The 13,329-nt window shown below is 39.1% G+C and overlaps 1 protein-coding gene across 3 annotated transcripts in view; it reads right to left on the bottom strand.

Moving 5' to 3' along the window:
* Nucleotides 1-9,923: 9,923 nt before the first annotated feature.
* Nucleotides 9,924-13,329, bottom strand: part of ets1 (v-ets avian erythroblastosis virus E26 oncogene homolog 1) — a 38,499-nt gene continuing 35,093 nt past the window's right edge. For all 3 annotated transcript variants that reach the window (XM_083913394.1, XM_083913395.1, XM_083913396.1), the window contains one exon: nucleotides 9,924-13,035. In XM_083913394.1, coding sequence (XP_083769520.1) covers nucleotides 12,820-13,035 — 216 coding nt within the window. In that variant the 3' untranslated portion in view covers nucleotides 9,924-12,819. The remainder of the gene's footprint in view (nucleotides 13,036-13,329) is intronic.

The raw sequence follows: 13,329 nt of genomic DNA, 5'->3' as shown, positions 1-13,329 counted from the left end.
TATTCACCCAAAGTCTGGCACACTCTGTTTTAACACCTATCTCTTTGAGCCCCCAACACCCGAAAAAGCCCAGTCTGTTCTGACAGGTCAGCACTTTTTGGTTGCCTGCACTTGGTAAATGGAGTTGTACTTATATAGCGCCTTTCTACATTTCGATCATTCAAATGGAGGATGACCCTGCTCTACTTCTGAGCCACAGTCTACATATCCTCACAACTGTAGGGAGGTCCTGACAGCTTGTTTAAAGGTACAATTTCTCTGTGGATTGAGTATTTTGATATTTTCACAGTACTTAGTATATAGTACCTTGACATGCTTTATAATCAAAACATTTAAACCTGAGATACATTTAAAATACTTGTGTTGTAACTAGAACTAGAACTAACCCTAACCCTTTTGGTCATCATCCTGCCAAGTAATCCTTTACTGACATGTCCACTTCTCCGATGACTCCCTTGGTCTCTGTGGCCTTCTCCGTGAGTGCCAGAGGAGCTGCCCCTCTCACTTCGCTCTCTCCTCTTCTGGGCTTTTTTAGCTCAAGAGTGAGCAAATGTACTTAGTGTGTTATTGCAACAGAAATAGTTCATTCATGTTGTATACATATGCCTTTACACAAACCCTGGGTGTTTCTGTCCTTTCCCACAAAACTTTAACCTCTGAAGTGCCAAAGGTCTAAACAGCTTACTTCCCTCACTGTGGTCTTTCCAGAAGGGGTTGCGCTTAAATTCCTCATCGGCACAAGATATTCAGCCATTCTTTAGTCTTTTAATCAGAAGGAATTTCACTGGAATTCCACCAAAGCACTAAATAAACATAGAATTTTGATTTTCATTCACATTTATCATATTAGGATCATGGTCTGAGCTCATCTGTAGGAGGCAATTACTCAGCCAAAAGGTAAGCCAAAACAGAGCATGCAACATGCCATGAAGCACATAATCAGCCAGTTCTCATGACTCACTGAAAACAGTGGGACAGCAGGTGCTGAGATCTGGCTTTTCAGAGCCTCCTCCATTGTACGTCTCCCTGAACCATTTTTGCAATGGCCATGTTTTTTGATTTCTGCGTTTTGTGTTTGTTGTGCTGGGCCAAGCGAGCTATGTCAGAAGAAGCAATTGAAACAGAAGAACTGACCTGATTCTCGTGACAGTGTCCGGAGTTCAGATGCTCTCACTGACATCAAGTCTACACTGTAACACTAAAAAGTAAGAAAATTTAAATGATCCCTAAGCCAAAATTATTTTCTTAAAAAGCAAAAACACAATTGTGATGTAAAAGTAATGGGATAAAAGGGCAGCTTAAATGTATGCTTGGCACAGATCAAACAAATGCATAACCAAAGTAAAGCATGGTAATTACACATCTTTAGGAATTCATTTAGCTTTGATGACATTCACTGACATTCAGAACTGTCATTTACCTTGAGCAGTCATTTTTCCCTTCGCCCATCATCTCAGGCTTCATTTACCTATGTATTCTTTTGTATCTGGTCTTCCTTCATCACCTAGCTATTCAATCTGTTTGTAGTCATTTAGAAAATGTCTGCCAGAAGTTAAGGTAATTGCAAGTGAGCATTTATAATCCAGGCTCAAAAGAGACTGGCAGAGATATAAAGGCTGAGTGAAAATATGATGTGTCCTATTCTATGGAACAAGCAGTCAGCTGGGATATGAAATCTTTCTTCCACAAGTGTGTTAATAGCTTGATTGGCATTTATTCTCTTTAAATGCATTGTTGATTTTGCACATAGCTTTATTGATTATGTTGTGTATTATAAAATTGACACCACTCGGGATAAGAAGTTTCATTTTACAGTAACACATACTGTATGTCTGGTTAACATCAACTCCAAATGCTCTGAACATTTAATGGTACAGAGAACTATCCCCATGGCACTGTAACCTGCAGATATAATTTATAGAGTCTGTTTGGACTCTACAACAGATGTCAAATAAAACGGTGAATGTCAAAACATTTTTAAAAAAAGAGTCTCATTGCCTAACTCAAAAAACCAGGAATGAAAGAAAAAAGAAGGAACATCCACTTTATAAACTATCTGCAGCAAACCTGAAGTTAGTCTTACCCTGTCCTGGAGTGGCATGCTACAGATTTATTAGCTCGGTCTGACCCAGGATTACTCTTGAAGACCAGTCAGCACTACTGAGCTATAAATCAGGCCTTGCTCAGCAGGAGCAGGACCACAAAAACAATGGTGCTAAGGGTCACAGGTCAATGGGCAAGAAGCTCCAAATCAGGAAGCCACTGCAAATATCTGTATCTACTCTGGAACCCACCGTTCTTCCATTAGCAACAGCTTCAAAGTGGGCATTTTGATACTACTGTTGGCATGGAAGAGTAGAATAACAGTTATTGGTATAATTTAATTCAAAATATATTGGAAGCTTAGCGTGCCGGGTCATATTATAATATAGATAACCCTTACTGACTCCTAATTGAGAGTTTAGATTTGGTAAGGGGTTGCCTATACAAAATTGTTAGTAATAACTTCTAAATTTCACTTGACCTACCTTATAACCTTCAAGTTATTTACCCTATGATTATTTAGCCATGAGAGGCCAGAGCCTAGTAAGCAGTTTACTGGCAGAAACAACACAGCCAGCCACTGATAAGGGCACGCTATTGCTAAGAACTGGAGTAACTGATGCTTACATTGTGTGTTTCTTTTTGGCTACGCTGAATCACCATGCTTATTTCTGAATTTCTGTGGAAAGTACCTGCTATAATAAGCAGGGGTTTCTGCAGCTTGTTGACTTGTTGTAAATGAAAGTCCCGCAACAGGAGCAGTAACAGTAATGACCACACAGGAGGGAAGAGCTATGAATGAAAGAAAGAAGGAAAGAAAGAAAAAAATGATAGATGATAGCATAAACTAATGCTTGTGGTCAAGGGGGTTGACCCCTACTGCTATTTTCTCATGGAAATGGTGGGATGAAGTGCTGCGGGCAGCAGTTACAAGGGTGTGCAATGTGTGTGCCTGTAAAAATATTTTTTCTCTTTACCAATTTCTGCCCCAGTTCAGTCCCATCTGATTCAGGGGTTGATTCATTAATAATGTTTCAAGTCATTCTTTGTAGTCAGATGTTTATCATTTTGTGCATGTTAAATCTTTATCTTATATATAAAGATAGAGAGAAGTATGATAAAGACACCATTTAGAAAACAGAATAAACTTCAGTCTGTAGAACAATATAAATACTGTATGTTTAATGTGACCATTAACAGTCACAACAAGAAAGCTGTAGGAAAAAAGTTGCCTGGAGCAAGTGTGTGTGTGTGTGTGTGTGTGTGTGTGTGTGTGTGTGTGTGTGTGTGTGTGTGTGTGTGTGTGTGTGTGTAACCCAGACAGCAGGGAGAAAGAGAAGCGGTCTTTTCAGTAACGTTGATTGGAAACAGATGTTGGCAAAAGCCAAGACAGAGGAGAAAATGTTTCGGAAAATTCTCAGGGCTCAGCCTTCTCTTTCTGGGCCCTGGCCTGGGCAGCCAATCACAGTGCACCACTAGCTGGTCTTAGGGGTGAAAGAATAACTCCTATTGGATGGAGAATCAAACGTGGGCGTTGGGAGCAGATGTCCTGGGAAAGTTGCTGAATCCCACTCGACTCACAGTAAAAGAAAAGCGAAAACATTTGCTTGTTCAACTGGACGGTGACCAAAACCTGTTTAAGCCCAGCTGAACTCTCTCTCCCCCTCTTTCTCTCTTGTAGTTCTTGTACAAACACTATTCTAATGTCTCTGTATGCCCCAGCTATGTATATAGACCTATACATTTCACATGAATTGGCTTTCAAATTGTTGGGTATTCAATTGCTTTACAAAAGGAAACCTAACAATAAATGTAAGGACAAAAGTTGACTTAAGAACCTCTTCTTTTCTGCTGTATTCTTTCATTGAGTTTGGAGACGATGTTTGAAATGAATGAAGTTGAGAGCTTCTACGTCTTTGCCATCTCCCACCACTTGTGTCCATGTATGCGCACCTCCTGCTTTGCTCCTTCTCACCCCTAACCCTTCACCCTCCAGTATACAACCTTCCATTCCATTTCTCATCTCTCTTTGTCTCCATCCCCAAACCCCTTTTTCTCTCTTCTCCTCTCCTCACCTCTCTCCCCCCCTCCCATCATCAGCACTCTGATTCAGTCACACTCTAGTTCACACACGGCCTCACCTGCACACAAAGCCCCATCTCACTCTTTTATTGTGTCAGTCTATTGCCTATTCACAGCAACAGCACAGCACAAATCAATCATCTTTCCTAATGGAAAGTCCACATTAACATGAGAGGACACTCCATTTCCGTCTCAGAATGCCAGGTCGACTGGTACCTGAGCTTCAGCCAATGCAGATCCCGGGGCCAGCAGGCACTCTCATTTCAGTTGGGATAGCAAGGTGATGCCGTTGGGTCCAGGGGTGGCTCTGGGAGTCAATGGTGTATTAACTGAGGATGCGACAACGGCAATAAAAATGCAAATTACCAGTCAAAGCAGGGGATGGCCTGGATCTGCCCTTCATAAGCTCGGATAATACAGTCGCCACACCTGCCAAGACATGCGGTTCGACATGTCTGAGACACAACAATGCAATGAATGAGATGAGGAGAGGAAGAGCAGAGGTATGAAGTGTGTATGACAAACTTTGAGACTATACGTGCAAAAGAGGGTGCCATTTTATCTGTGCAAGCCATTACTGGTTTTGTCAGCTCCATTGTGTTTAATTTATATTAATCTTAATACAAAGTTAATACAAATTCCATAACCTTTGGATAAATCTGCAGTGTGCAGCCAGTGCTTCTAACTTGCTGTCATTCTTGATGACAAACAGCTGATATTTGCTGAAGTATAAAAGTGAAAGCGAAATCATGTGTTTACTTTCCTCACTTCCATTTCTCTTCTCCTGCACTGATTTGCTTAAGCTGAGTGATTTCTCTCATTGACGGACTAACAGCCGTTTCATCATACTGCAGGCTAAAAAGCGGTTGACAAGGGTCGATTATTGCCAACAGTGCAGGACACATAGCAAAAACTAGGGAGACAGCTAATCACGAGGGCCCAACTTTGACCGAAATCATTCATAAAAAGCTTGGCTGCTTTGTTCATACATTTTATGCAGCTGTATCTATAATAACCCTTTGACATTTATGGTAAGTAAAGGTGAAAGGAGCATTTGTTTCTGTCATTTAAGATACTGCAGTTATAAGTTGAGACACTAGGGAAAATGAAATGTCCCTACACAGAAATGTTCAAATTCCAATCTTTAATTGATGCTGTGCTTTGACTGTTGAACATTAGAATGAAACGGTGCATATTCTGTGCTATTATTACCTCTTGTAACAACAAGTAGGTTTTTTTTGTAAGCAGGATTATGGAAAAACAAATACTGTCTTGATTTCCATCAAACTTGTAATAAGTTGTAGCATGGACCAAGGAAGAACCCATTAAATGTTTGAACAGATCACGGGGTGAATACAGAAATTATTCCTCACTTTTGTTAACATTGCAGGATAGGTATGGATATGGCCTTGAAAGTCACATTTTCATTTCCAATATAAATGTTTGGTTATGTCTTGTATGATATTGCTTTGTGATAATGAGTTACTCTGGTACACTTAGGTGTGACTAGGGATGTACAATTAATTAAGGTTTATAACTATAGTGAGAGCACATTAAACTTTAAGTTTACAGGGGTTTACATTAGGTGACATACGTTGCCTGGTTCAATTAACATGATTAATTAACATGATTAATTTAATCTATGTGTAAAGTACAGTATATTAGACAGTATATTACCTGGTAGAAGGGACTGTTAAAAGAGTCAAATGACATATTCAGTATAAAATATACTTTTTTCCTTAGGGTTATTGCAATTTACAAAATCAGCAGAAGAAAATTCACCTCTATCAACTCTAAACACTGTCTGTTTCTCTCTCCCCACAATCCATGAGAAGGGTCAAATGTGAGAGGACACGGTAGATCAAACTCTATTTATGTTAGTCCCTGGACACCACTGGAGGCTATGTTGGCCAAAGTTGACCTAACCATGAAGGACAATAGGACACAAATATATCCCCACTGTGTCTTAAGATGGCCCATCAGGGCCCTCAAGGACATCTTGGTCGTATTTCACAACTTCTCTGCGTAATGGAACCACTGAGTTGGTCTGTTGTGCGTCACAGGGATTCTCTTTCTATGAAGAGGATGATAATTTAGAGCAGCGAGGATGGATATAGTTGTGTTTCATCCTTATCATGGCAGAAAGTCCACTTGGTCTTAAATCCAAAGAATGCAGACTGTTAAAGCATCAAGACTGAAGTCAAAGGCTGACAGATATTTTGCAGTAATGTGTGATATTGTGCCTGCTAATGATAGATTTTTGTATCAATGAATGTCCCAAATAATTAAAAATGCTTTAACACATTTTCTTTGGAGCAAGTGTGATTAAAATATCACTTCTGAAGCACTTCTTTACAATGAATTGAGATGACATACACATGAACATTCTCACATGGAGATATGTGTTTTATGGGGCACATACACTGTGGTTCACCACAAAAGCAGTTTCCTCTTGTTACAAACTAGTTTGGTCGCCCGGTTTAAAGCTACAGTATGGCTCTTATCTCTAGTCCTAACCTGGAGTGAGTTGAAGAGGTTGAAAACTAGAAAAATACATGTGAGGGCTGCTGTCAAACACCAGAGAGAATAGGTTGAGGTAGGTTCGCTTACCAGGTAGTACGCACAAGGTTGGATTAGCGGTTAGCTAGCAGGTTTCATTGTTTTACTTTGGTTCACTTTAGTTTGTTGTTGGATGGGTCCTCAAAACAATAACACAGGTTTCCATGGGCTGATACAATGTGAAACTGTGGTGTAGTCAGAGTAGCATCCTCCAAACTAACATGTCTGAGTGGCCTTCACGTCACTCTTACACCTGCATCTCGTTAACAGTCATCAATGCTCTGGCAGTGATGTCTTTTTTATCCCACACACAGCGTTACCACACCGCATACATACTCTCAACATGGAAACAGTCCAAAAGACAAATAAAGTACAGAAAAGTGTCATTCACCAGGCCCGATGAGTGTGACATAGTTAGGAAAGATTAACTAAATCTATTACAAAGTTCAGGACCACAAACCATTGTGCTGCTAGCTGCCACATGTTTTCAATTTAGTATTTAGTAATTACTAAGACTGATTCTGCAATTTGCCACAGCCACACTAGTGCTGTCTATAATTTGAATATTATGCTGCTAATTAAGATATGATCCAAGGCAAAGAACACATTGTGTACACGTCTGAAATGCGATGGAGCGCGACTAAAAAGCTTGCTACTGAGCTTGAAATATTCAAATAGTGTAGATACCGCACTTGGCTTGATAAAAGGGTTAGTATTTTAACAACACAAAATATCTAATAACTGGTGCTTCTCCTAGACCAGTTTTCTCTGCTGCGGTGTTCAACCATTATTTATAAATCAGTTTCCATTCCCACCTCTCATATTTTGAACACGATATTCCCCAAAATGCATTATCTCAACTCAAAACTCATTCTGCTCTGTCATTTGGCAACAAAGAGTACACACAAGTGCTATTTGACTCATTAGTATACAAAAAAGTGGTTACTAAAGCTGAGGATGTTTTTGGCTTCCAAAAACCCAATTGTTCACTGGTATCTAAAAAAGTAGACACAGTATACTATGACATGCAGCTTCTAATCCCTACTTTAATGACACTATTAACTACTGTAGTTATGGTTTTGAGAGCTGGTGTAGTTTTAGAGTGGCACTGGAGAAGTCATTGTGAAGAAGAAATGGCTACAAAACATATGCAGTACTTAGTATATACCCTGGAAGCACTGTTAATGTGATGATAGGCATTGCTTTAAATGGGTTCTGTGCCCATGGGAAGAATCCTACGGACAAATACAGACCAAATGCTCATTTGTATCATCTAAATGCACAAATCCTGTACTAGAAAATACACATTCTTCCAGGCAACAGACTGAATTAAGTTGAATCCAGAGGACCGTGATGATGATGATGATGATTGGTTTCGCTTTATAAATTCACTCCCAAAGTTTTTAATGCATTACAGCCGCTATTTCCAAACTTCGTGGCTATACCAGTACATCATTTAATCTCCTGATCTATCTTACTCATTCATGTTAAGACTACATGAAGGAGACATATATAGCATGTTAAGACCATTTAGATAAATATTTAGGTTTCAAATCTGCCAAACTGGCTGCATTCCAGTGTCAAGAGAGCTGTACGCTGCTGACGACAGAAGGTGATAATTTTCTGTCAGGAGAGGCAGAAATCATCCGACATCTTTCTTGAGCTTGCCAGGTGTGACAGTTCTCGTTTTCTGCACAGACTTCCTCTTCTCTTTATGTCTCTCTCTCTCCTGTCATTCACTTTTAAACACCTCTTTAAACCAGAGGAAGCTTTCTTTGAAGGAGGCACGGAGGAGGATATAAGGGGTAAAGCGTGTCTGCGTGAGCCATCTTTGTTTCTTTGGATGTCGAATTAGCAAGGACGAGTGGAATTGTGATGGTTTTGGGATTTTTTTTTCCCAGGTCTGTTGGAACATGCAGTGTTCTGGCAAGTATTTAAAAACCTGCCCAGCAATCATGTCTGGTGTGGATCATCAGCCGAGTCAGAGCGAGGGAGGTGGAACAGGAGAAGAACCACCTGTGTAACCTCAGCATGCCCTCGGCCAAGAACACCACCCACATATCCAACAGGAGAATATGGTTCTAAGGATAGCTATCATGTTTTGCTTTGGGGTTACATGTGAAATATTTAAATCAGTAATATATGTACAGTATATTCTGTTTTATGTGATAAACAGTGTGTCTTATTTGATCAGCATAGATGTCATTTTTACACTATAAAGCATTAAACTAAATGCACGTTTCTTAAATTGGGTCAACATTTAAGACATTTTCTTACATTGTTTTGTATTTCTACAGTTAGATTTTCTAAAACTGAAAAACCGCAGACTGGACCGGTCTCTTGACCTTATTGCTACACTGCTGCAGTGGGGCCAAGCAGCTGTGCTGTTTGGGGCAGCAGGCCATGGCCTTGTATGCTTTCTATCTACGGTGGAATTTATATGAGCCCAGGGTTACAAGCACATGAATGAGCCCCAGTGTGCTGGTTCTGTTTTGACGTCACCTCATCAGTGTGCATGGGACACAGTCGTTAAAACTGGGACACTCCATGGCCTGCACATATTTCAAAGGGAACTGGGCCCCCTTTGAAGTGTGGTGGTTTAAACAAAAGACATATTTGTTAAACTAATTTTTGCCAATTTATCTATCTATCCATCCATCTCACTATTAAAAGCAAAGTTAAATGAATAATTCTTCTATTTGTTCAGGGTTACTCATCATGTCTTGTTCTGTAGATGACCATGATGAGTCTAAATGTTGAACTGCATCAAGCAGTTGATGCTTTGGGAACATTGAGTCAACATCAAATCTTAGACCATGTTATTTCTTGCACAAACCTATTGAATAGCACAATATTGCCATACAAAACTGTAAAATTGACAACAATGATAATGCTCCATCAAGTCCTCCAACCCATTAATCCACAGTTTGTTCCTATCCTCCCACAGGAGTGTTTCCTAAATGAATGCCTCTTCTGGTGGCATCAGATAAATACATCCTCATTTAGGAAAAGATCATGTTTTAGGGATGAAATAAGTATGTTTGTTATGGAACTTGACTTACGCATGCGTAAGTATGCGTCTTACAAATTTACTTACGCTTGGGGGGTAAAATAAGTCAATGGTGATTTATTATACCATATCACCTGTATAGTACAGTATGATAATGTGCATTCATGATTCAAAATAGCAACACCACACACAAGTATGCAATCTTTGTTCACATATATTTTATAACATTTTGAAGTACATTAAGTACATTTTAGAAATAGAAGCTACAGTTTATAAAACCTTTCCAGCAGAAATCATTGATGGGCCAGCATCAGCCTTTTTTCTCTAGCAGACAGGTCTATTTTCTATATATAAAAAAAAAGAATAAAAAACAAAAACAAAACAAATCGCTACATTATTTTGTCCTGCACTACCTTTATATTCCCATGAAAGCACCAGCTGTCTGCGTCTCTTGTCTTTTATAAAATATAAATTATTGAAAAATATTCAAATGTTTGTGAACTAAATACAATAAAAATGATCTCATAACAAAAATACAGAGACACTATAAAATATACAAAAACAACAACATCCAAAAACAAAAAACATTTTCCTTCTGAATCCGTTCTGAGATATGCATATGCCACAAACTACTGGTGTGTATACACTTGCCCACTAAGGTTCATTAATGCATAAGACCTGCAGTAGATTGTAATCTGTGACATTTACCAATAGTATATTTTCCTGACAAAATAATTTTCTAAATAATAACATTTAAGGTAACAGGATGTTTTTTTTTTAGTACATTAGTCATATGAAGCCAACCATACGGATATTATGGCCTTGTGTGTGGGTGAAAAGGGCACCGACGACCCTTACAATTATGTTTAAAAATCTGGAAAGCTCTGACATCAAAAAAATCACCTGAACAAAACAGTGTTTTGAAACCCTGACATCAACATGCAGAGAAGAATCAAAGTACAGTGCAGCGTATTACCAATTCGTTTGTGGTCTTCTTTGTGTCAGACGATGAGCATGGGTGAAGGTTTGTGAGTCAGTGCTCGATGATGGCAGACAAGCTTATTAACAATTAAAAATAATGAACATATCCAGCATGTCTTTTCTACACTCAGTGGGGAACCCAGATCAGTGAAGGTGGTTGTCTTTGTCCTGAAGCTTGTGTGCTTTCCAACATATTAACACATATTAACAAAAGATCAAAGAAAAGTCAACACTTTCCAAAGGAATGTGAGAGAATTCTGGTCCCTGTCTTCTGACTTTGTGGACGATACCCGAAGCACCGTGGCCAAAGACCTCACAAGGGTTTTGGTTATTATTCCTGCTTTGTCTCTTGCTTATTTGTTTAAACTGGGTCTCAATAAAGCATTATGAAATACAATCTGTACAAATAGACATCTCAAAAGCTATTTTCATCCATATGGGTAACATTCAGCCACTGTAAACAATAACATTGTATTCTAAGATGATACTCCACTTTGGCATTTCCCATAAGGCCAGTGTACAGCCACTGTTCCCACTGTTGGGAGGCAACTGCTGCAAATTTGCTCAAATGTAACCAGTGAAATTGTATGCATGTATTCCGAGCAAACTGCACATCTACTGTATGGGTAGAATCATATATGCGTTACTCACTATGAACTAGATATTGTTTCAATCATAGATAAGTAACACACAGACTTAATAATTAAATACAAATGTCTCCATTTTCAATGAGGTTTCAGCTGCATTCATGCATTCAACAATGGCAGTGGAAAATAAAGTTACACATATAAAGCAAACCTCCATCAGCGCCAACTTGCATCTTTTCTGTCAGTCTCTCTCTATCAGACCTTACAAGGGTTCATCACCTGCGGTATTTCTTTCAGTCACCTTCATCTATCCCACACTACTTACGATTATCTCTAGTCAACATCTTTTTATTGCCTGTCCCTTTTTCCTACACTGTACCTTCACACTATATTACAGCCGCGTCCTGATGCCCAAACTGTACTGCATAACAGAGGCAAAAAAAAAAAAGACATTCTTATGTTTTTCGGAAAATCACGCCCTTAACTATTTCACTTGTGATTTTATTGTATAGACAGACACACTAACATGGACAGTGAACCGACAAATTATAAATCTAATCTGCACATTAAACAACTCTTTTTAACCAAGAACTCCGGCATTTCTCCACATAGATTGTCTACAGTTCTCTAATACTGGTGGTATATGCAAAAATGCATACGTTTCAGCCACAATGTGTCTCTAACAAGGTGGCAAGCATAAGTAAAGAAAAATGCGTCAGTTTCAAAAGCAACGGCTACTTTCAGTTGTCTGTCTATCAGACGCTCTTGGTATGAGTAACCTCAACAGGTCCTAAAACCCTACAAAGCACAGGGCCAGTGTCTATAGTGTTGTATGATAATGAGTCAGCACATCTCAGTTGAAGGCTCCTGGAGAACTGTAATACCTTGATTGACAACATAAGAAAAATGCCATTTCCAGTATATGCCTAGTAGGTTTACATTGGGTGTTCTCAACATCAATAACATAATACTGGCACAAGCATACGCTCCTCAAACAACAAATTAAAAACAACACTTTTTTTGGTCCAAGCTGAAAACTCTCTCTTTGTAAAAGAGTGAGCATTATACCTTTGTTAGTTTGTTTTTTATATTTTGGCAACCTTTTCTTTTTTCTAAGTGGGAACTTTCTGCCTATTCAACCCGCACATTAAAATAATTCATTATTTTGCTCTCTCTCTTGGTCTTGGTCCTTGCGTCTACCCACTGTGCTACTTAAGGCAGAACTGAACCTGAACTCCCCCCCGATAGTGCTCCATCTGCCTTTAGCTGCTAAATAATACCGGTACATAATCACACATACGCACACTCACGTGTGCGTACACACATCTCAAATGCAACAGGGTATGAATACAGGCTTTTGGCTTGTGCCGTCTTTTGAAAACATGGTCTGAGAGACAGGAGCTTGAAGTTGACAAAGACCACAGTTAGTCATTAAAAACATTTTGGTCCCAAAAAAAAAAACGTTTACCAACTCTATCAAAACAGTTAAGACCACTTAAGGCCCCAGTCTATGGGTCTCCACAACTTTTGTCTTCACTTCCTGTTTCGTCTTTGCTTTCATTCGTCCGTATCTGGCTTTACGTCCAACATTGCATGGAGCTCCTCAGGAGTGTACCCCAGCAGGCTTTTTAAGTCACAGACAAAGCGGTAGACGTAGCGTTTCCCAGATGTCTTGTGGATGATGTTCTTGTCATAGTAGTAGCGTAGGCCACGGCTAAGCTTCTCATAATTCATCTTGGGCTTGTTTTTCCTCTTGCCCCACCTCCGAGCAACCTGAAACAACACAGGAAATAAGCTTGTCAAGATGTATCACAAACAATATTATAAATATGTAACAACTAACCTCAAATCAAAGCCACAATTATTATTATTATTATTTTTATAAATCTGGTAATCTCTGAGAATGTAAATATCTACATTTTAAGTGCTTAAACAAATCAACAACAGTACTTTGTATTATTTCTAAGTCATTCTGAAATTAAACACTACTAATGCAAAACCAGCAACCCTTCAAAAAAAGATTGATGGAGCCAAACAAGGCATGCAGGACCCTTTCACAAAGGCAGA

This window comes from Echiichthys vipera (assembly GCF_963691815.1).
Source record: "Echiichthys vipera genome assembly, chromosome: 5".
Classification (NCBI taxonomy): Eukaryota; Metazoa; Chordata; class Actinopteri; order Perciformes; family Trachinidae; genus Echiichthys; species Echiichthys vipera.
This window is presented reverse-complemented; position numbering and strand designations above follow the sequence as displayed.